The sequence below is a fragment of the Agrilus planipennis genome, unplaced genomic scaffold (assembly GCF_000699045.2).
Source record: "Agrilus planipennis isolate EAB-ADULT unplaced genomic scaffold, Apla_2.0 scaffold75, whole genome shotgun sequence".
NCBI lineage: Eukaryota > Metazoa > Arthropoda > Insecta > Coleoptera > Buprestidae > Agrilus > Agrilus planipennis.
The window spans coordinates 790,458-808,385 of NW_020439028.1; the positions used below are offsets into that span (position 1 = coordinate 790,458).

At 35.1% G+C, this 17,928-nt stretch overlaps 1 protein-coding gene across 2 annotated transcripts in view; it reads right to left on the reverse strand.

Annotated features, from left to right (window-relative positions):
* Window positions 1–17,527, reverse strand: part of LOC108735992 (1-acyl-sn-glycerol-3-phosphate acyltransferase alpha) — a 20,067-nt gene extending 2,540 nt beyond the window's left edge. Inside the window, exons 1-4 of one of the 2 annotated variants that reach the window (XM_025976436.1) lie at window positions 17,201–17,527; window positions 17,005–17,138; window positions 2,506–2,687; window positions 571–736 (exon numbers count right to left, since the gene is read on the reverse strand). In XM_025976436.1, the coding sequence (XP_025832221.1) occupies window positions 571–736; window positions 2,506–2,687; window positions 17,005–17,138; window positions 17,201–17,376 (658 nt within the window). In that variant the 5' untranslated portion in view covers window positions 17,377–17,527. The remainder of the gene's footprint in view (window positions 1–570; window positions 737–2,505; window positions 2,688–17,004; window positions 17,139–17,200) is intronic. The other variant, XM_025976435.1, reaches the window with a different exon arrangement.
* Between the last annotated feature and the right edge of the window lie 401 nt (window positions 17,528–17,928).

The window sequence follows — 17,928 nt, forward strand, 5'->3', positions numbered from 1 at the left end:
ACTCTCGACTCTTGTTCATTAAACATACTTTTTCATACAGTACCTGCCAAAAGTTTTGTTCAATCATGAATAGTAGTGCAAGTCGAAAACAAGCGTTAAAGCCTTTAATATGTCTTCAAATATCAATAAACATCTCGTTGATATTTTCAGTAGTAAATGGTACCAAAAACAGCACATTTGAGCAATGCAATTGTAGTGGATAAAATGGCCAATTTTTCCGTGCAGTACTGTACGGATTATATGCTGCTCACCGGTTAAGAGTTTGGCCGAGAGTTGTCTCCTTTCTTTTCTGGCCTAGTGCTATTCTTTTCTACTTTGCGCTGGTCAAACTGAAGGTCACATCGCTACAGAAAGTAAACGAAGTATACGTATGTACTATTTTTTAGCAAAAACAACGTAGTTGATCTATATAAATTTGGAAATGCAAACAATTGAAAAAGTAAATTACCAGTACCTACCACTAAAAACCATTAAATAAAAGACTATAAAATCGGTCATTTTAAATGTTTCATCTAAATCCATCTGTTGTTTTTCTATTGTATCAACCATCCTTAATTAAATTTTACTTACCAGGATCAAAACGTTTTTCTCGACTGTTCAGAAAATAGTAGTTACTGAAAACTACCGGCAAGATTGGAAGTTGAGCGTATATTGCTGTATAAAAAGCTCCTTTTTTAAATTCGTCTATTTTGCCAGTGTCTCTTCTCGTTCCTTCCGGAAAAATCCAAAGCTTTATCTACAATTAAAAAATTAGAATTTGAAAAAAAATTGATTTAATGTAAATTTGAATAAAGAACAAACGAGTTTTGAGTGGGACTATTTAACAAATGACGGAAACAATCGACGGATTTACTTTTTTCTGTTTAGAAGAATTTAGTATTTATTTTACTACATATTCTGTTATTTCTTATTAATAATATATAATGGTACATGTGAACGAAGGCCGCAGGCGATCGATACTGACGGCACCTTTGAAGCGTCCGAAAGTCGGCAGAGAATGACGCAGTTCATAAATCCTTCAGAAGACAAAACTAGCGTGATAAAAATAACTTATGAGAAACTTCGGAAAATCATTAGGAAACATTGTCATTAATTTTTCAACATTTCTGGTCATTACTATTACCAATACGTGAAAAATGTAAAACTTTTTGGCGGTAAATTATGGGAGGGGGTTGTGTCTTTGTTCTACGTAGTATAGCTATAAACGTGTCATTAAAGCTCGCTCATGCGCACCTTCAAGTGCATCGAAATACTTCCCCATTTTGTTGGTTTGCCTAATTATTAATTTACTATGTAAAGAATTAACAAAATCTTAAATATACTTAAAAATGTAGGGATGAGTTACAAAGATAAAAGAGTGATATTTAGTTTGTATAAAGAGCAACAGGCAGTTATAGAGCTGGGGCACCAACGTAGAGAAGTAAATATTAGGAAGGGAGTCAGACAGGGATGCACACTGTCACCGCTACTTTTTAATCTATACATCGAAGACGCCATCAACATCAATAAAGACAGTACAACTGTAGGGATAGATGTGCAAGGGCAAAAAATTAGTATGCTTAGATTTGCAGATGATATAGCAGTATTAGCATCTAGCAAGGAGGACCTAGAGATAGCTTTAAATAAAATGGAAGCGGTACTGACAGATCAGTACTGTATGAAAATAAATAAAAGTAAAACTAAAATACTGGTATGCAAGGGAAGAAAAAGTAGGGAAAGAGCGAATATAAAGATAGGAGACGAAAAATTAGAAGAAGTGGCTGATTTTAGATACCTAGGAAGTCAGATAAGTGAGGATGGAAGGAGTAGTAGGGATATAAAGCAGAGGATAGCGCAGGGTCGTGTCGCCTTTAATAAAAAGAAGTCACTTCTATGCTCGCGAACGGTTAATTTAGAAATTCGAAAAAGGTTGTTAAAGGTGTATGTTTGGAGCACGGCGTTGTACGGGTGCGAAACATGGACAGTGGGCGCGGCGGAAAAGAAAAGGTTAGAAGCGTTCGAAATGTGGTGTTACATGCGAATAATGAGGATACCGTGGATAGAAAAGGTTAGAAATGAAGAGGTATTAGAAAGAATAGGAAAACAGAGGACTCTATGGAAGTCAATAAGAAATAGGCGAGATAGGTTAGTACGACACTTTCTCAGGCATGAAGGTCTAGTCAGAGACATATTAGAGGCAGAAACAGGAGTTAGGAAGAGTAAAGGTAAACCTAGGTTAGATTACTGATCGCAAATAGTTAAGGATGTGGGTTGTTCTAGTTTTAGGGAACTGCGAAGTTTAGCTCAGGATAGGAAAGTGTTGGTACGTGTCCAACCCGTCTTAGGACTGACGACCCTATGATGATGATGATATGTATAGAATAAAAGTTGAATAGTTACTACTCTTTTTAGGAAAATATGAAATTCATATTAGCAAATTATAATTACCTTCGAATTCAGCAGGTAATATGTGTTCAATATAATTCTTCATATTACTTATGAGAAAACACTATTATTAAATATTACCTTCTCTTTTTTGGCCCACAAGGCGGCTTGATTCATTTGGCTTTTGGCTTGACTCGGCTCTCTCCTATTTATGAAAACTAAACCGGCTAGCCATGCTGCTAATCCAAAAGGAAATATGTATAGAAGTTCCCTTTTGCCTACTGGTGCACACCTCCCCATAATGGGCCAAATATCGAACATACCTATAATGATAATTTCTTACAAATTATTTATAACAACTGACCGAAACTATACAACCATCTTTGACATTTTCAAATTTTTGACCTTTTATCAAGATGAGGAGGATAGCAGAAAATAGAAAACTTTAAAAATAATGAATATCTCAAGGATGGTTGTGTGGTTTTGGTCGGTTGTTTTAAATACTTTTTAGTTTAGTTAGGCAATCTGTTGCATAATTCGTCAAAGTCTTTTACTTAATAGGTAGGAAATCGTAAACTACAGAGATCCTTAAGAACTGAAAATAACAGGTGTGTAGGCTAAAAATAACTTTCTACTACTGTTCCCAAAATTGTAATAACATTGGTAGGAATGAATGTAGTAAACGATCGATAGCGACGGCATCTTTGACGCATGGGAAGGTGACAATAACTTCCCGATGAGTACTGCGAATATTTGAGACTAAATTTGACTTCTTCAAGGCCTTCATTTGAAGAATAAGAATAGGAAAGGAGGGCGGGTAGGTAGAATTCGACATGCAACCACCTCCACGTGGTGAGTTCCGGATTATTTTATTATATAACAAGCGAAGTGCTATATAAAACATTAACAATTATAGACATACCTATTTCAAAAAAAGTCATATATTAAGAGAGCCTAGGTTCAAGTTTTTTACAGAAAATTGACGTTTCATATAGGAAAAAACAAATTTTATGAATGAGTTACTAATATCACACAACGTATGTATAAAAAGTCATACTACTATTGACGATCACAATCACTTGTCAATTTCTACGATTAAATAAATAAACAGTTTTAAAGTTCTATTTGTGTTTTATTTGTTTTCCTGTAAGACACTAGTTCTGACGAGTTCGTACCCGACCCGGTCGGTTTGTTACCTACTTTGAAGAAGGTTCAAAAAATATTTGCATTTTTCTTATATTGCTATAGAACGTTAAAACAAAAAGAAAATTATTTGGCGCAAAATAGAAATTATTCACAAGCATCTAAGAAAATTTTCAAAGTGCAAGTAATCTTTAAACAACAAAAATTCATTTGACATAAAATTTTTTTGCCTAAGCTTATGTTAGGGTTGTAAGATGTTAATTTTAGCAGAATGCATGCTGAATTGGAGTCATCTAGGGGAAGGTGGTCTGAGACGGCATACTGTCTGAGATGGCATAGCAGCAATATTTTCGCCGTTTGTAGTCCGGTGGCGACCCTATACACACAGATACATCGCCGATAGAAACTCGTTCCGACCGGCCGCATCGACAGTGCGTGCGGACGATCGAAGCGGAGCGCACGTCGGTTTTTGTAAAACAACCTCTCTCAAAATCTTGTTTTTAGTGAAGAAAAAGTCAGATTCCTGCTGTTGTACGAAAGCTAACAGGTAGGTAACTGCCAATATTGTTTTTAGATCTGAGTGTGACAAATATGTAGCTTGAAATATTAGACTAACTTGAAGAATGAAAGAGTTGCCACTTGTTTTCTAAATTAAGTACCTGTCAGATGAGACGGCATAGGGTATATGCCATCTCACCCAGTATGTATGCCATCTCATGTTTGCACCTTCAGACGTCACTGACCAGACCTCCCAGTCTCAAGCCGAAGCTGAGGCAGAACCTTCTGCACCTGTGAGCTCTCAGATAAACGATGAAAACGAGGCTGGGCTTTCAGTACCTGTAAGCTTTGAGACAAATGATCCAAACGAACCAGGGCCTGCACCGTCGAAAAGTTCTCAGACAAGTGACCCAAATGAAGCAGGGCCTTCAACGCCGGAGAGTTCTCATACAAGAGACCAAGCCGAAGCAAGGCCTTCAGCGCCTCAGAGCTCTCAGACAAATAACCAAACCGAAGCAAGGCCTTCAGCGCCTGAGGGCTCTCAGACAAATGAACAGACTGATGCAGGGCCTTCAGTACCAGTGAGCTCGCAGACAAATGTCCAGACCGATGGAGAACCTTCAGATCCAAAGAGCTCCCAATCTAACAATCGAACTGAAGCAACTTTAACGATTGCAGATATATCTCCATTGCCCAAATGTTCGCAAACGAAAAGATTTGTGAACCGTAAGAAAGGCAAATTCGGAATACTGAATTCATCTCCAGATATAACACAACTAAAAGCTATTGTAGCTGAAAAAAACGCAGAAGCTTCAAGAAAGTCTGCTCGTAAAACTAAAAAAAGAATCGTGTTGGCAGAATCAGGTGACGAGGAAGAACCATTCGCCTCGGACGATGAAGATCCATCCTGCATTTATTGCATGGAGCCTTGGAGCCATTCCCGACCCAAAGAATGCTGGCTTCGATGTCAAATCTGTCGTCGATGGTGCCACGCAGAGTGCATTGGATTACCAAAAACGTCAAAACCTGTCATTTGTGATATTTGCAAGTAAAACGGTGATTTGGATGAGTACTGTTAATTGTATGCCATCTTACCCATAGGGGTTGGGTGAGATGGATTTTCAAGACTTTTTTAAAAATGATTGTTTTCCAAAGAAATAGTAATTTGTGTTCATTTTGTTCAATTATTCTAAGAAGATAATAAACCTTTATTTTACATAGATGGGCTATTTATTTCAATTAAGTTACAAGATTCCTAAAAATTCATTTTTTCGAAATCTATGCCATCTCAGACCACCTTCCCCTACCAAACGGTTTGTAACTGCGAGTTTTTGATGTTATTAATCTCTGAAAATGATGACTCGCAGGCATAGGTTGATGAAAACATTATTAAAATATCATATGCCAGCTTTTTCAAAAAATTAAATGTGTTGTTATCGCATTCCATGTTTCCAAAATTTTGTTATTAGCATTTTCACTTGTATTACCCGTCAATCTTTCTGTTTCAATTATTTGTAACTCTTTCCTTGTTTCAACAACTTTTTGAATCATATTGAACTAGACTGGAAATCAATCAGCTGCATTTCAGATTCTTCAATTTATTTTATCAAATGTCACACCAGTGTACATAATAAACTTTCGTATTAGTATTTCCGATAATTCTCTGAAGTGAGAAAATCTTGCTGAAAATTCCTTGATTAAAGAATCAATGACAGAAACATTAGTGACGTGCCCAAAATATTGTGTCCCGTGCCACTAATGGCACGCGTGCCATTGGTTCGCCATCCCTGCTCTAAGTCAAGCAACGCGGACCAAAAATCGAACGTGTTAGTAGACATCTCTCTCCCTCTCTGCATGCAGCAAGAGGTAGAGAGTAGATTCGATTAGTCTGCCATCTAGTGATCTTTCTATCTAATAGCAGTCATTTCAAAAAGCTTCGGAAGCTATAATAATATGTTAGTAACAACCTACAGTCGGCAGAAGAGGACCATTGGTCCTAGAACGGCTAGAGGTAGAGGCAGTGGCGGATTAAACCATAAGGCAAAGTAGGCATATGCCTAGGGGCGCAAGGTTAAAAAGGGGCGCGCGCGGAAGTTTTTAAACCTAAAAAAAAAAAATTAGGCAATACCTAATAAAAAAAAAGTATTTTGCAAAATATATGACCGCCAGAGGGGCGCCTATGAGGTGATAGCCTAGAGCGCTCTCAACATTTAATCCGCCTCTGGTAGAGGGGTTTTAGTCGGTAGGTCCGAGGACTTCTTCCTCGGGAATCCGACACTCTTCCACGAAAACATAAAAAAAAAACTTCAGTCCTAAAATTGCCATTGCGAAATATCGTGAGCAGATAACGTAAGAAACTTCATTCCTACCGGGTGTCCCACCACACCAAACAGCTAGTTTTATATTAACTAAAATAGTAATGGTTTTAAAATTTATATTATTTACTACTACAAAATGAGTTATTCTTTCGTTTCGTTATGCCTTTCTGTATTTATCTGACACATATGTATATAACTTGCTTGCTTATGTGTAAGTACCAACAAATACAATAAAAAACAATTACAATTAATGGGTTTTTAACATAAAAATAATTAGAAAGATTAGAAATAACACGTNTCAGGGCTCTCAAAATTCATATCTACACATTTTGCAATATTTTCGTTATGTTTATTTGTAGTAGGTTTTCTTCTTCAAAATTTGTAATGACTGCGAATTAATTGGGAATAGGCTATTCAATTAGATAAAAACTAAACATAAAAAAGTTTGTTAATTTACACGAAAAGGCGAAGTTTCGATCATTCTTGGATATTCTTTTTCTAAACCTGACGTTGTAGTAGTTGAGCTCGAATTTCCAAAGTGAATATCAATAACGAATGACGAATTTTAATTAATAAAAACTTGATAACATAGAAAGTTCTAGAAGAGTTAAAGAACGTGTCTTAGCCCCATGTGTATCATCATCATAAGGTCGTCAGTCCTAAGACTGGTTGGACAGGTACCTCCACTCTTTCCAATCCTGAGCTAAACTTCGCATTTCCCTCAAACTAGAACAACCCACATCCTTAACAATTTGCGAACAGTAATCTAATCTAGATCTACCTCTATTCCTCCTAACTCCACTTTCTGCCTTTAATATGTGTATGACTAGACCTTCATGCCCTAGACGGTGTCCTACAAACCTAACCTAACCTATTTCTTATTGACTTCCGTAGAGTCCTCTGTTCTCCTATTCTTTCTAATCCCTCTTCATCTCTAACCTTCTCTATCCACGGTATCCTCATCATTTGCCTGTAACACCACATTTCGAACGCTTCTAACCTTTTCTTTTCAGCCGCGCCCACTGGCCATGTTTCGCACCTGTACAACGCCGGGCTCCAAACATTTATCTTTAACAACCTTTTTCGAATTTCTAAATTAACTATTCGCGAGCATAGAAGTGACTTTTTTTATTAAAAGTGACACGACCCTGCGCTATCCTCTCATTTATATCCCTACTGCTCCTTCCGTCCTGACTTATCTGACTTCTTAGATACCTAAAATCAGCTACTTCTAATTTTTCGTCTCCTATCTTTATATTCGCTCATTCCCTACTTTTTCTTCCCTTGCATACCAGTATTTATATTGCCCACGTGTATATAAATTTTTTAAAATTTGTAACGACCGCGAGTTAAATACACAAAATTAAGAGAATGGGCAATGCAGTTACATATTAATTTAATCTGTCATAACTTTTGAAGAATTTCTACACACGTGGGGGTACTACACGTTCTTTTAACTTTTCAAAAACTTTCTATGTTATCATGTTTTTATTAATTGAAATTCGTTGTAGGTACTCATTAATAACATTCACCTTGGCAATATATCTCAACTACTACACAAGGTCAGGTCTTGAAAAGGGTCGACCAAAACGTCGACGATTTTTTTCATGTTATTTAATAAAGGGCATTTTTATATTTGGTTTTTGTCTGATTGTATTGCCTATTCCCAAATTTTTAAAGCTGTATTTTTTCATACTACCAAATACTTTTTTGATTTGTTGTTTCAAATGTAAAATACAAAAGACTTTTATATTTTAAATGCTTTAGTGTCTTTTGGTGGATTAAACAAAACAAAAATATACATATTTAGTATCAGCATTGCACCCGTGCGAAGCGTTTCTAATTATTTTTGTTACCATATTACCTCAGACCTAAAAAATTATAACGATGGTTTTATTTTGTGTTGCAAAAAATATTTTTTCAGAGGTGTCCGGGGAAAAACCATATTCCGCCCAAACGTCCGGGATTTTTCTCGTGTTCACCGGCGTCGGCAATTTAGGTGATGGCAGCCCCAGGTTATTATGCTCAACAAATGGCAGCTTGTTTTTTACCTAATTCTCTTAATATTGAAATTGTGATCTCTATTATTAAATATTCGCCTCGAAGCTTCACGTTCCCTACAATTGTCCTATTTAAATTCTTTAGTACATTTTATCACTTTATATTTAAGAGATAGATACGTAACGTAATCACCCGTTACTGATAAGTAACTGAGATGCTATTGATATATGTATATTAAGCAAACAGAAATATTATTTTTTGATTTCTATTAATAAGACACGTTTATCATCCAATGACGTTCTACCTGCTCACTTAAGATAAAACAGTAAGTATGTATTATCATTTTTCTGAATTTCATTTAAAATTAGTAATTTTTTATTGAAAGTAAATTAAAAAACACATCGGAATATTAACCGACTTAAATTAATTGTGGGAAACACATATGCAATATAGTAGGTAATAGATATTTTTTTGCAATTGCATTAAAATTTCTTACAAACATCAAAATTTATTGTCTGGATTTCTGGAGAACTAAACACTTGCAATAATTGTTTGTTGAAATCGTGAATAGTAATTATCACTATATTGGTAAAGAGGACAAAATCCATTTACGCAATTTTATCATTTATGTATAAATACGTCTACAAATACAAATAGTATTTATTATCAAAGAAAATACCACAACATACACAACGAAATTGACATTGTTGTAGATATATTTTTTCCAAGTAAAGTAGTCTAAAATATGATAAAAGTTGAAAATAGAACACGGAACTGCACACGTTTCATCACTAAATATGTGAGTTACTGTTTCAGGGCCGTAACCGTGGTCTGTTTACGAAATCAGGGCTCTCAAAATTCATATCTACACATTTTGCAATATTTTCGTTATGTTTATTTGTAGTAGGTTTTCTTCTTCAAAATTTGTAATGACTGCGAATTAATTGGGAATAGGCTATTCAATTAGATAAAAACTAAACATAAAAAAGTTTGTTAATTTACACGAAAAGGCGAAGTTTCGATCATTCTTGGATATTCTTTTTCTAAACCTGACGTTGTAGTAGTTGAGCTCGAATTTCCAAAGTGAATATCAATAACGAATGACGAATTTTAATTAATAAAAACTTGATAACATAGAAAGTTCTAGAANGAAAACCTTGCAGGCATTTGCTTATTTTTTAAATATTGGAGTTTTTTTTACACTAACAGTGGTGTTTGCACGTTGTAATAAGAGAACGAAATGGAATCCATCGTTTCTAGTTTTTATAAAAATTTTGGCTCATAGGCTTTTATTAGCACACCACAATATCTTGTAGTTTTCAGTTTTACACAGCTGGCGTATATCAATTCGATATTGTTTTGCGGGCTCTTTTGTCGTAATTTATAGAATTTCGTATTTGCTTCCTAAAGATACGATAAGTGGGACTTGGCAGGTACTGATAATAATTTAAAACTTCAAAATTCCATGGACCATGACATTGAACCCGGAAAACAATATCCCTTCTATATTTTAGATTATCCATTTCCAAGGAGTTTAGAAGTTTTAGGCTCTTTTCAATTAAAGAATTAAAACGCATTCATGGAATGTCTTTTTGTCCCCTTTTTCAGCTTCTGATACCTTCATTTGCCAATGTGAGCAACTTTCATTTATTATTGTATATAGTGTTTGAACCGTGATACTAGCAAAACTTTTAATGGCAAAAATGTATTTTGCATTTTACAAATAGAAAATACGTTTTTGAAAAGTATATTAAATAAAAATACAAAATGCTTTTCTCAAAAAAGCATTTAAATGCAAGATAAAAATCGGTATTGTTTGCTTTGTATTTGCATTTTAAATGCAAGTATTTCAAATAAATCACATCTCTGACAATAATATTAAATTTTGTTTTACTATTTACCCACTAATTTAGTATACTACCATTACTCTACAACTCAGAAATTATTGGTCGAAATTTCGAAATTCTTATGGTTTTATTACAATCAACAAATTTTATATTCCTTATTGGCCTGATTTCTTGTTGATTACAATAGATTCTGAGAGAAAATACGGATAATAAAACTAACACCAGGCGTACAACGCGCCTTACGCTCGGTTCGAAAGCAGTTTTTTATGTTATTACATTTTAAACGAAATTGTTAGAGAATTATTATTCCTAGTAATTGCAATCACCTATTCTTCAGACTTGTCGAAAATATTTATTTCATATAGTGACTCAAGAGCCGACAATTACCACTACCTTCTTAGTGATGTAATTTTGCATTTAGGATACAGCTTTATATGACGCAATAACTCTATTTAACTAGAAAAACATACATTTATTTGACATCAAATAGCTTATAACATTCTTTTATTGAAGTGAAACTTCTATAGACAGGGTATTACGATTTTTTCTGTCACGAAAAAGCGTTACGGCCGCGTGGATGGGGTAGACGGTATATCGCATGGTGAGAGGCGACTGCGGCGGAGGGGGAGAAAGGCTGTCGGCTGCGGAAGAGGGAGGGCAACGGCTGGATTAGATGGATATAACGCGCAGCCGTGCGGAGAGCGGGTAGTCCGATAGAGTCCCGGTTGCTTGTGCTTTGCTCAGCTGTTATTTTCTTTCCTCTGCTCTCCACGCGGCTGGATATCATTGCCTTTGTTTGCGGTCTGTGTAAAAATCAAATCATAATTTGCAGTAAATCTGTGAATACGAAATGTGTACTGGGACACATAGTAGAAGTGAAACTTCAACGGACAAGTGGAAAAACGAATGGCAACGGACTAGCGGTAAAACGGGTAGATTGTTAATGTATTTGTCCAATTTGAAAACCTGCCCGTAAAATTTCAAGTTAAAATTTTGTTGCGATTCGTTTTACCACTAGTCTGTTGCCATTCGTTTTTCCACTTGTCCGTTGAAGTTTCACTTCTTCTATGTATCTCAGCATACATTTCGTTTTTAGAAAGTTCTTAGCACTGATGCATGCAACAAATGAACTAAAATTGTTTTTACGAGTCATGCCTTGACTCTGAATTAATGTCTACGACTTTTAGTATGTGCGACATTCGTGTAAGTTTTAAGTTTACGATTTTATAAAAAGTTGGCTTTTGATATTACAGTTAATATCGTTTTAAAAACGCATCTCAAGTGACTTCTAGCAACTTCTCAATCCGATTTAACCAAATAGACCGTCCACAAGGTATGCCCACGTTTAGATTTCCGCCGTTTTCAAAAGCGGCGCCATCTTGCCCAAATGACCCTAATTATCCTAAACTTTTGGATCTTTCATTCCCGCCAAATACTAATCTTTCTGTCCTAGAGCAGAAGGTAGGGCAGTCTTCTTGTAAGAATCGTGGGAACGGGTTATTGGTGTAAGAGATAGATGAGACTGATGTGCTGAAGGCAGAAGAGATGTAGAAAATTGCTACCAAAAATAAAATTATTCGAAGGGGTCTGTATTCTGTCGAAACTGCCAGACGCGGATTGCGATTTCGATCATTTTAAATCCTATTAGCGCGTCACAGACAGCTCGGACAGAACATAGACCAACTTTTACCTGCTGTCTTAACAGCGCGTTTTAGAAAATACCACAAATGGCGCGGTAAACGCCATCTGTAGTACGGTGCGATCCGCGTCTGGCAGTTTCGACAGAATACAGACCACTTCGAATTATTTTATTCGATTATGGTAACGTGCCTATCACGTAGTGGCTAGCTACGTCGGGATTCGTTTCAGCAAGTAGATATGCATATATTTAAAATGGACCTTGTTGGAGCATACGTAATCCTAAACTGCAGCATCGTACTACAGATGACGTTTACCGCGCCATTTGTGGTATTTTCTGCTACCAAAAATATTGAAATATGAAGATTGACGGTATCGAAATAGGTAAAGTAGGTAAGGACAGTGGAAGTATTAAACGAGACGGATTGAAACGAATGACATAAACAGAATGTAATTGCATTAAAGCGAAACAAACGTCGTAGTGTGAATAGATTCTCTTTTGCTCTTATTTAATTATTTATTTAATACGCTAGTTCAGGACATATGGTTCAGGTAGGTATGTCAGTTTTAATAACACTGCTAGGCATGTCCCTAGGATTGTGTATAAAAATGCTTCATTTAAAATGGAATGTTGACTTTCTTATCGTAATTATTACTGCTAGCTTTTTTTATAATTTCGGTGAGCGGGTAGGTAAACATTTTTTTCTACAAAAATTCGGCCGCTTTTACAAAAATAAAATTATGACGTTCTCTGCAGGTGGAAAGACACCTTTTTTATTCAAGGCTTTATCGTTTATTTATACAATTGTGCGAGTAGATATACTTTCATCTTTCTCTTATCTCATTGATAAAAATTTGAAAAAGTAACCAAGGCTGACTGGGAATACGTATTGTAATCACATCATCAACTAGATATGAATATTTTTCCACTAATTAATTTAAATACTTGTGCTGACGTATAAAAACCGATTTCAATACTTTGTCAATTTGCCATCCATGCGTAACATACACACAAAGAAACAAGCTGTGTGTTTTAAAAGTTTATCTGAAGAATGAAAAAAAAAAAATAAAAGGAGGAAACATTAGAAAAAAACAGGAGAACATACAGCATACAGCGTTATAGAAGTCAACAAGAAATAAGATACAATGAGCTAATTAGAGACATATTAGAAGCAGAAAAAGGAATTAAAGAGGGACAGTGGTAGACTTAGATTAGATCTGCAAATAGTTCGAGATGTAGGTTGTTTTAGTTTTAGAAGAATGAGAAGATTAAAATAATTCGAAGTGGTCTGTATTCTGTCGAAACTGCCAGACGCGGATCGCGATTTCGATCTTTTTGGATCTCATCAGCGCGTCGCAGACAGCTCCGACAGAACACAGACCATCTTTTCCCCGCTATCTTAACAGCGCGTTTTAGAAAATGCTACAAATGGCGCGGTAAACACCATCTGTAGTACGATGCTACATTTTAGGATTACGTATGCTCCAACAAGGTCCACTTAAATATATGGATATCTACTTGCTGAAACGAATCCCGGCGTAGCTAACCTCAACCTGATAGGCACGTTACCATAATCGAATAAATCGAGCTGTCTACGAGGCGCTGATGAGATCCAAAAAGATCGAAATCGCGATCCGCGTCTGGCAGTTTCGACAGAATACAGACCATTTCGAAGTATTTTATTCGATTACGGTAACGTGCCTATCACGTTGAGGTTAGCTACGCCGGGATTCGTTTCAGCAAGTAGATATCCATATATTTAAATGGATCTTGTTGGAGCATACGTAATCCTAAAATGTAGCATCGTACTACAGATGGTGTTTACCGCGCCATTTGTAGTATTTTCTATGAGAAGATTAGCTCAATAAAGGAAGAAATGGAGATATATGCCCAAGCAACAATAAATGCAAACCTTTAAGCATTATATACATATACATCTAACAGATTCTAATTCATCTATACGTCATTTACATTAGCATGTCCTATGACATCAGGATATCACAATGGAGTTCAAGCCGTTATCAAAATACCTCAACCTTTAGCTGTTTACATTCATTGCACTATTCATGCATTCACCTTAGCAGCACAGATCGTAGCCATAAGCAGTCCTTCAGTTTCACCCGCTTTTACTGCTGTCTACGACCTTGAAGGTTAAATATCTCGACGTAACAAATTCAAAACTATTTTGAAAGACGTAAAATTAAGTTCTAAAAACCGAAGCTTTTAATTATTTCTCCGTTATGACCCACACCGTTCATTTGGATTAAGAGGGTATTAATAAACGTGGTTTTTGATGGATTAGGGTGCCTACCATCAGTCAGGAGTGGCCAGACACCTTGGGACCCCTGTTGCAGCGTCAGTTTGCTTAGTATACTTATAACATTTTAAGTTTTTGTAATTTTCGTCTAATGGATTGCAGTTTAAAAGAGAAAATGCCGGTTGCAGGAAGCCTTCATGGTAATTTTGTTAATGTGAGATATAGAACAGTGTTAACGCAAAGGTTTATACATTACCAGCCTCGAAAGTTCTGTGAAGTGGTCGGATATTTCATTACACGAACATCTGTTTCGTTTCAAGTACTTTAATGTATGAGTCTATAAGATTTGATTTTGACCATCGCGCTTTTAATGTTCAGTCACCTAGTTTGACCGTTTCATTAGCAAGGTAACGCAATATCGTGTGTGGTTTTAGTTTACTATAATTATTTGAAGTGTGTGCTAAAATAATAGAAAAGTAGAATACATTCGATTCGACAACCTGTATAAGGAAAGCCTTTCTGCAAATGATGATTAATTAATCTACATTCTAATGACATCAGCATTGCATTACGAAGTTTGTTAACTATGCCAGTCAAAGTAATAAGCACAGAAAGGTCATTTTCTATAAATTAAACGACGAAAGTTTGATAAAAAGGCTAACATCTCCACGGCCGATGTTATCTGAAGAGTGCTGGATTTCGGATTTGACTTATTTATGTTTTGTGTAGTCGTAAGTACAAACCCAGTGATAGACATTACGTTCCCTGAGATTGCCAATTGCAGCTTTGACGAAACACCGGATAAACGACTCTATCGCCGTTTTCATCGAATCTTAAGCCCCTGATATTACAAGCTGTGTGGATTAACGTTTCTGTTTCTATACCTATAACTAACTCTTGATGTCTCGGAAGACGCCCTGCCATTCGATCTCCGCTGACTACCATACGTGCTCTGTTCACCTATTTTCTTCAATACCTCCTCACTTTCTTTTTGCGGTATATTTATCATCTGTCTTAACACCGCATCTGAAACAGTTCCATCTTTTTCCTTTTGGAAGCACCCACCACAAAATCTAACATATACAGACAAGTAAAAATGTTTACCGAACATAGAAGTTACACATTTATTTGTCGGTATTTTTTCTTTTTATGTCGCATGAGCGAAAATGCATAACTTGGTAAATATCTAACGAAAATATCTCTAAAAACCGTCTTAAACTAAGCGAAATCTTAAGATCTTTTGAACAATTCCTATATACACGTATTTTTCACAAGATGCGATGCCCATTGATGATTTTTTCAACGTCTATCTGATTTTACTTGCTTTTCTGAAGACTGTCCTGAACTAACCGAACTCTCGAAATCTTTTGAACAAAACGTAACTCCAGTCAAACGCTTTAAATTGTATTTACTGAACTTACGTTGTTACTTTATTAGGTATTTAAATGAAAAGATGATTGACGTTATTTTTACGAATTTCCCTATACATATACCCTATTTTTCAAACGATCATGGCGCCATTTAATGATTGTATGAAATAATTTTATTGCATCCTTCCGATTTAAGTTAACGTTGAGCTTTCACCGTTTGAAGAAAACGGATATCCGGATTCTAACTGTGTTTTCTTGATGAAATCCCCATGACGTATCATGGTGGCGTGAAAAGTGTTTAACGTTTCGTCACCTATCACAAGGAACATCTTCAGGAACTTCACGTTGTCGATGCAAGACAAGCAGTTGGGGATCTTTTCTTTTTAATTTTTAAAATAACATTTAATTTCACGATCAATACAAATCAATTACGAACGACAGGTAGAATATAGTGTTGTTGATGTTAACAATTTGATGGTGTACGTTTAATCCTTTGCATATATCAAGATAATGTGTTTGTTTTTCTTGCAATACAATTCTTTTTGTTCTCACTGCTTCCTTTTTACAATTGATGTTACACGTTTGATTGATTTTACAATTTAAGTACCTGCCTGCAAATCCTTTTAGATAAAATTCTTTTCAAAAGTAGATTAGGCACTACGATTGATGAAGACCATTAAATTGCACAAGAATATGTATTGCTAAATATAAATAATCTTTTTTATTTATGACGTAATTACAACGTTAATGTTGTATTTTTCAATATTGATTGAATATTTATTACTACATTCACAATTCACTTTACACGGTCATATAAAAACGTAATTTTAAAGATATATACATCTAATAATTATTATATTATCCTTTGCACGTCGTATTAAGAAATGCAATTAGTCTATACTTAAATGCATTTAATACGCACTTCTTAATTATGCAGTCGTAAGTTATGATATAATGTTAAAAGTGCACAGGTTCAGTATCACAAATGTACAAATCAATTTTGATTGTTTTTGTTCTATGAATTAGAAAATCTGAAATGTTTAACCTGCTGATGCGACATTTTTTATTCTATTTGCTGCAAAATTGTTGTAATAGCAAAACAAACAATAACTAGAGATACATTTAATCAACCTTCAGAGATTGTGAAAGCATACATGCTTTTTAAAGGAAATAAACTTCAAAAATAATTGGAAGAAGTTGTTGAAACTGAAATCAAAAACTAAAAAGTTGAGAAATTTTTTTGACACGTGTAATGGAATTTCATAACAGTGATAAAAAAAAAACAAAAATTAATCAACCTAATATCCGTAATTATAATACAATAATATTGTGCAGGATTGTTTACTAAAAGAAAAACAAAACGAACCCTTCCGGTGGGATTTGATGCCTATATCCTGTCCTGCTTTTCTACTTTGAAGAGCAAGCAGTATTAGGAAATATTTATTCAGTTTCACTTCAAACAAGCGAATTGAAACAATGTCTTTGTTTGCTTTGTTTTACATTCTTACTGTAAATTTGACGTTCTTTTGTGTTTTATCATTTTACGAAAATAAAACAAAATCTTTACCTAGTACATCGACTGCACTTTGATGATTGCTCACAATAACACAAGGGCTGTCATCACTCAAAAATTTCTTCCCTTTCAAGTTCCACTTGATGCCGAATACGGACGAAATATATCGACTGACGTATGATGCGACACTAAAAAACTTAAATTAACTAATTTCTTTTTTTTTTTTGTTTTTCTGGAATGCTACACTTACATTAAATTGTTCACATTGCAAGGAGATAAAGCGAAATAGGGCATCAAAATGATACTTGCCGTCGAGATATAAACGAAATAGAAAGCGAATTTGCACGCGTACCGGAAAAACTGACTCGATTTATAGAGAGCCAACAAAAGTAAGAAAAGTAAAAGGAACGAATCGAAACAGGACATTTTTGGATAGACGCGTAAAATTCAATTGGCTCACAGTTAGGCCTTTTTCTGCTTTTCAACTGGACAGCCGACGAGTAAATGTTTACTTTTTAATCAGCAGTATACTTTAAAAATCAATTGCTTACTTATCGCATTCATTCAAATATATAAAAGCATGTGAGTACTTGTACTTACACACAACAAACACACTTATTTAAAACTTAACTACAACAATAATGGTAGATGTAGATACTAGTTGTAAAACGTTCGGTAGATTACGTATAAGTATTTATAAATCAGCACAAAAAAAATATACATTGTAATTTTATTTAATTCACTCAATATTGGTAATGACAGGTAGGGTCCTATTATAGTTTATTACAAGTGCTAAATAAAAATACCTACACGTACTACATAAATATTATGTAGGTATAAGTTGTTTACATTCATTGCAGAAAAAGAAAACGGTTACCCTTAGAAATTTCCTGACCTTTGGCTGTCAATCGATATGGACAATAGTTATATATTATACGTGGTTTTGTTACCTTGTTTCTTCATACAAATAGAATCGAT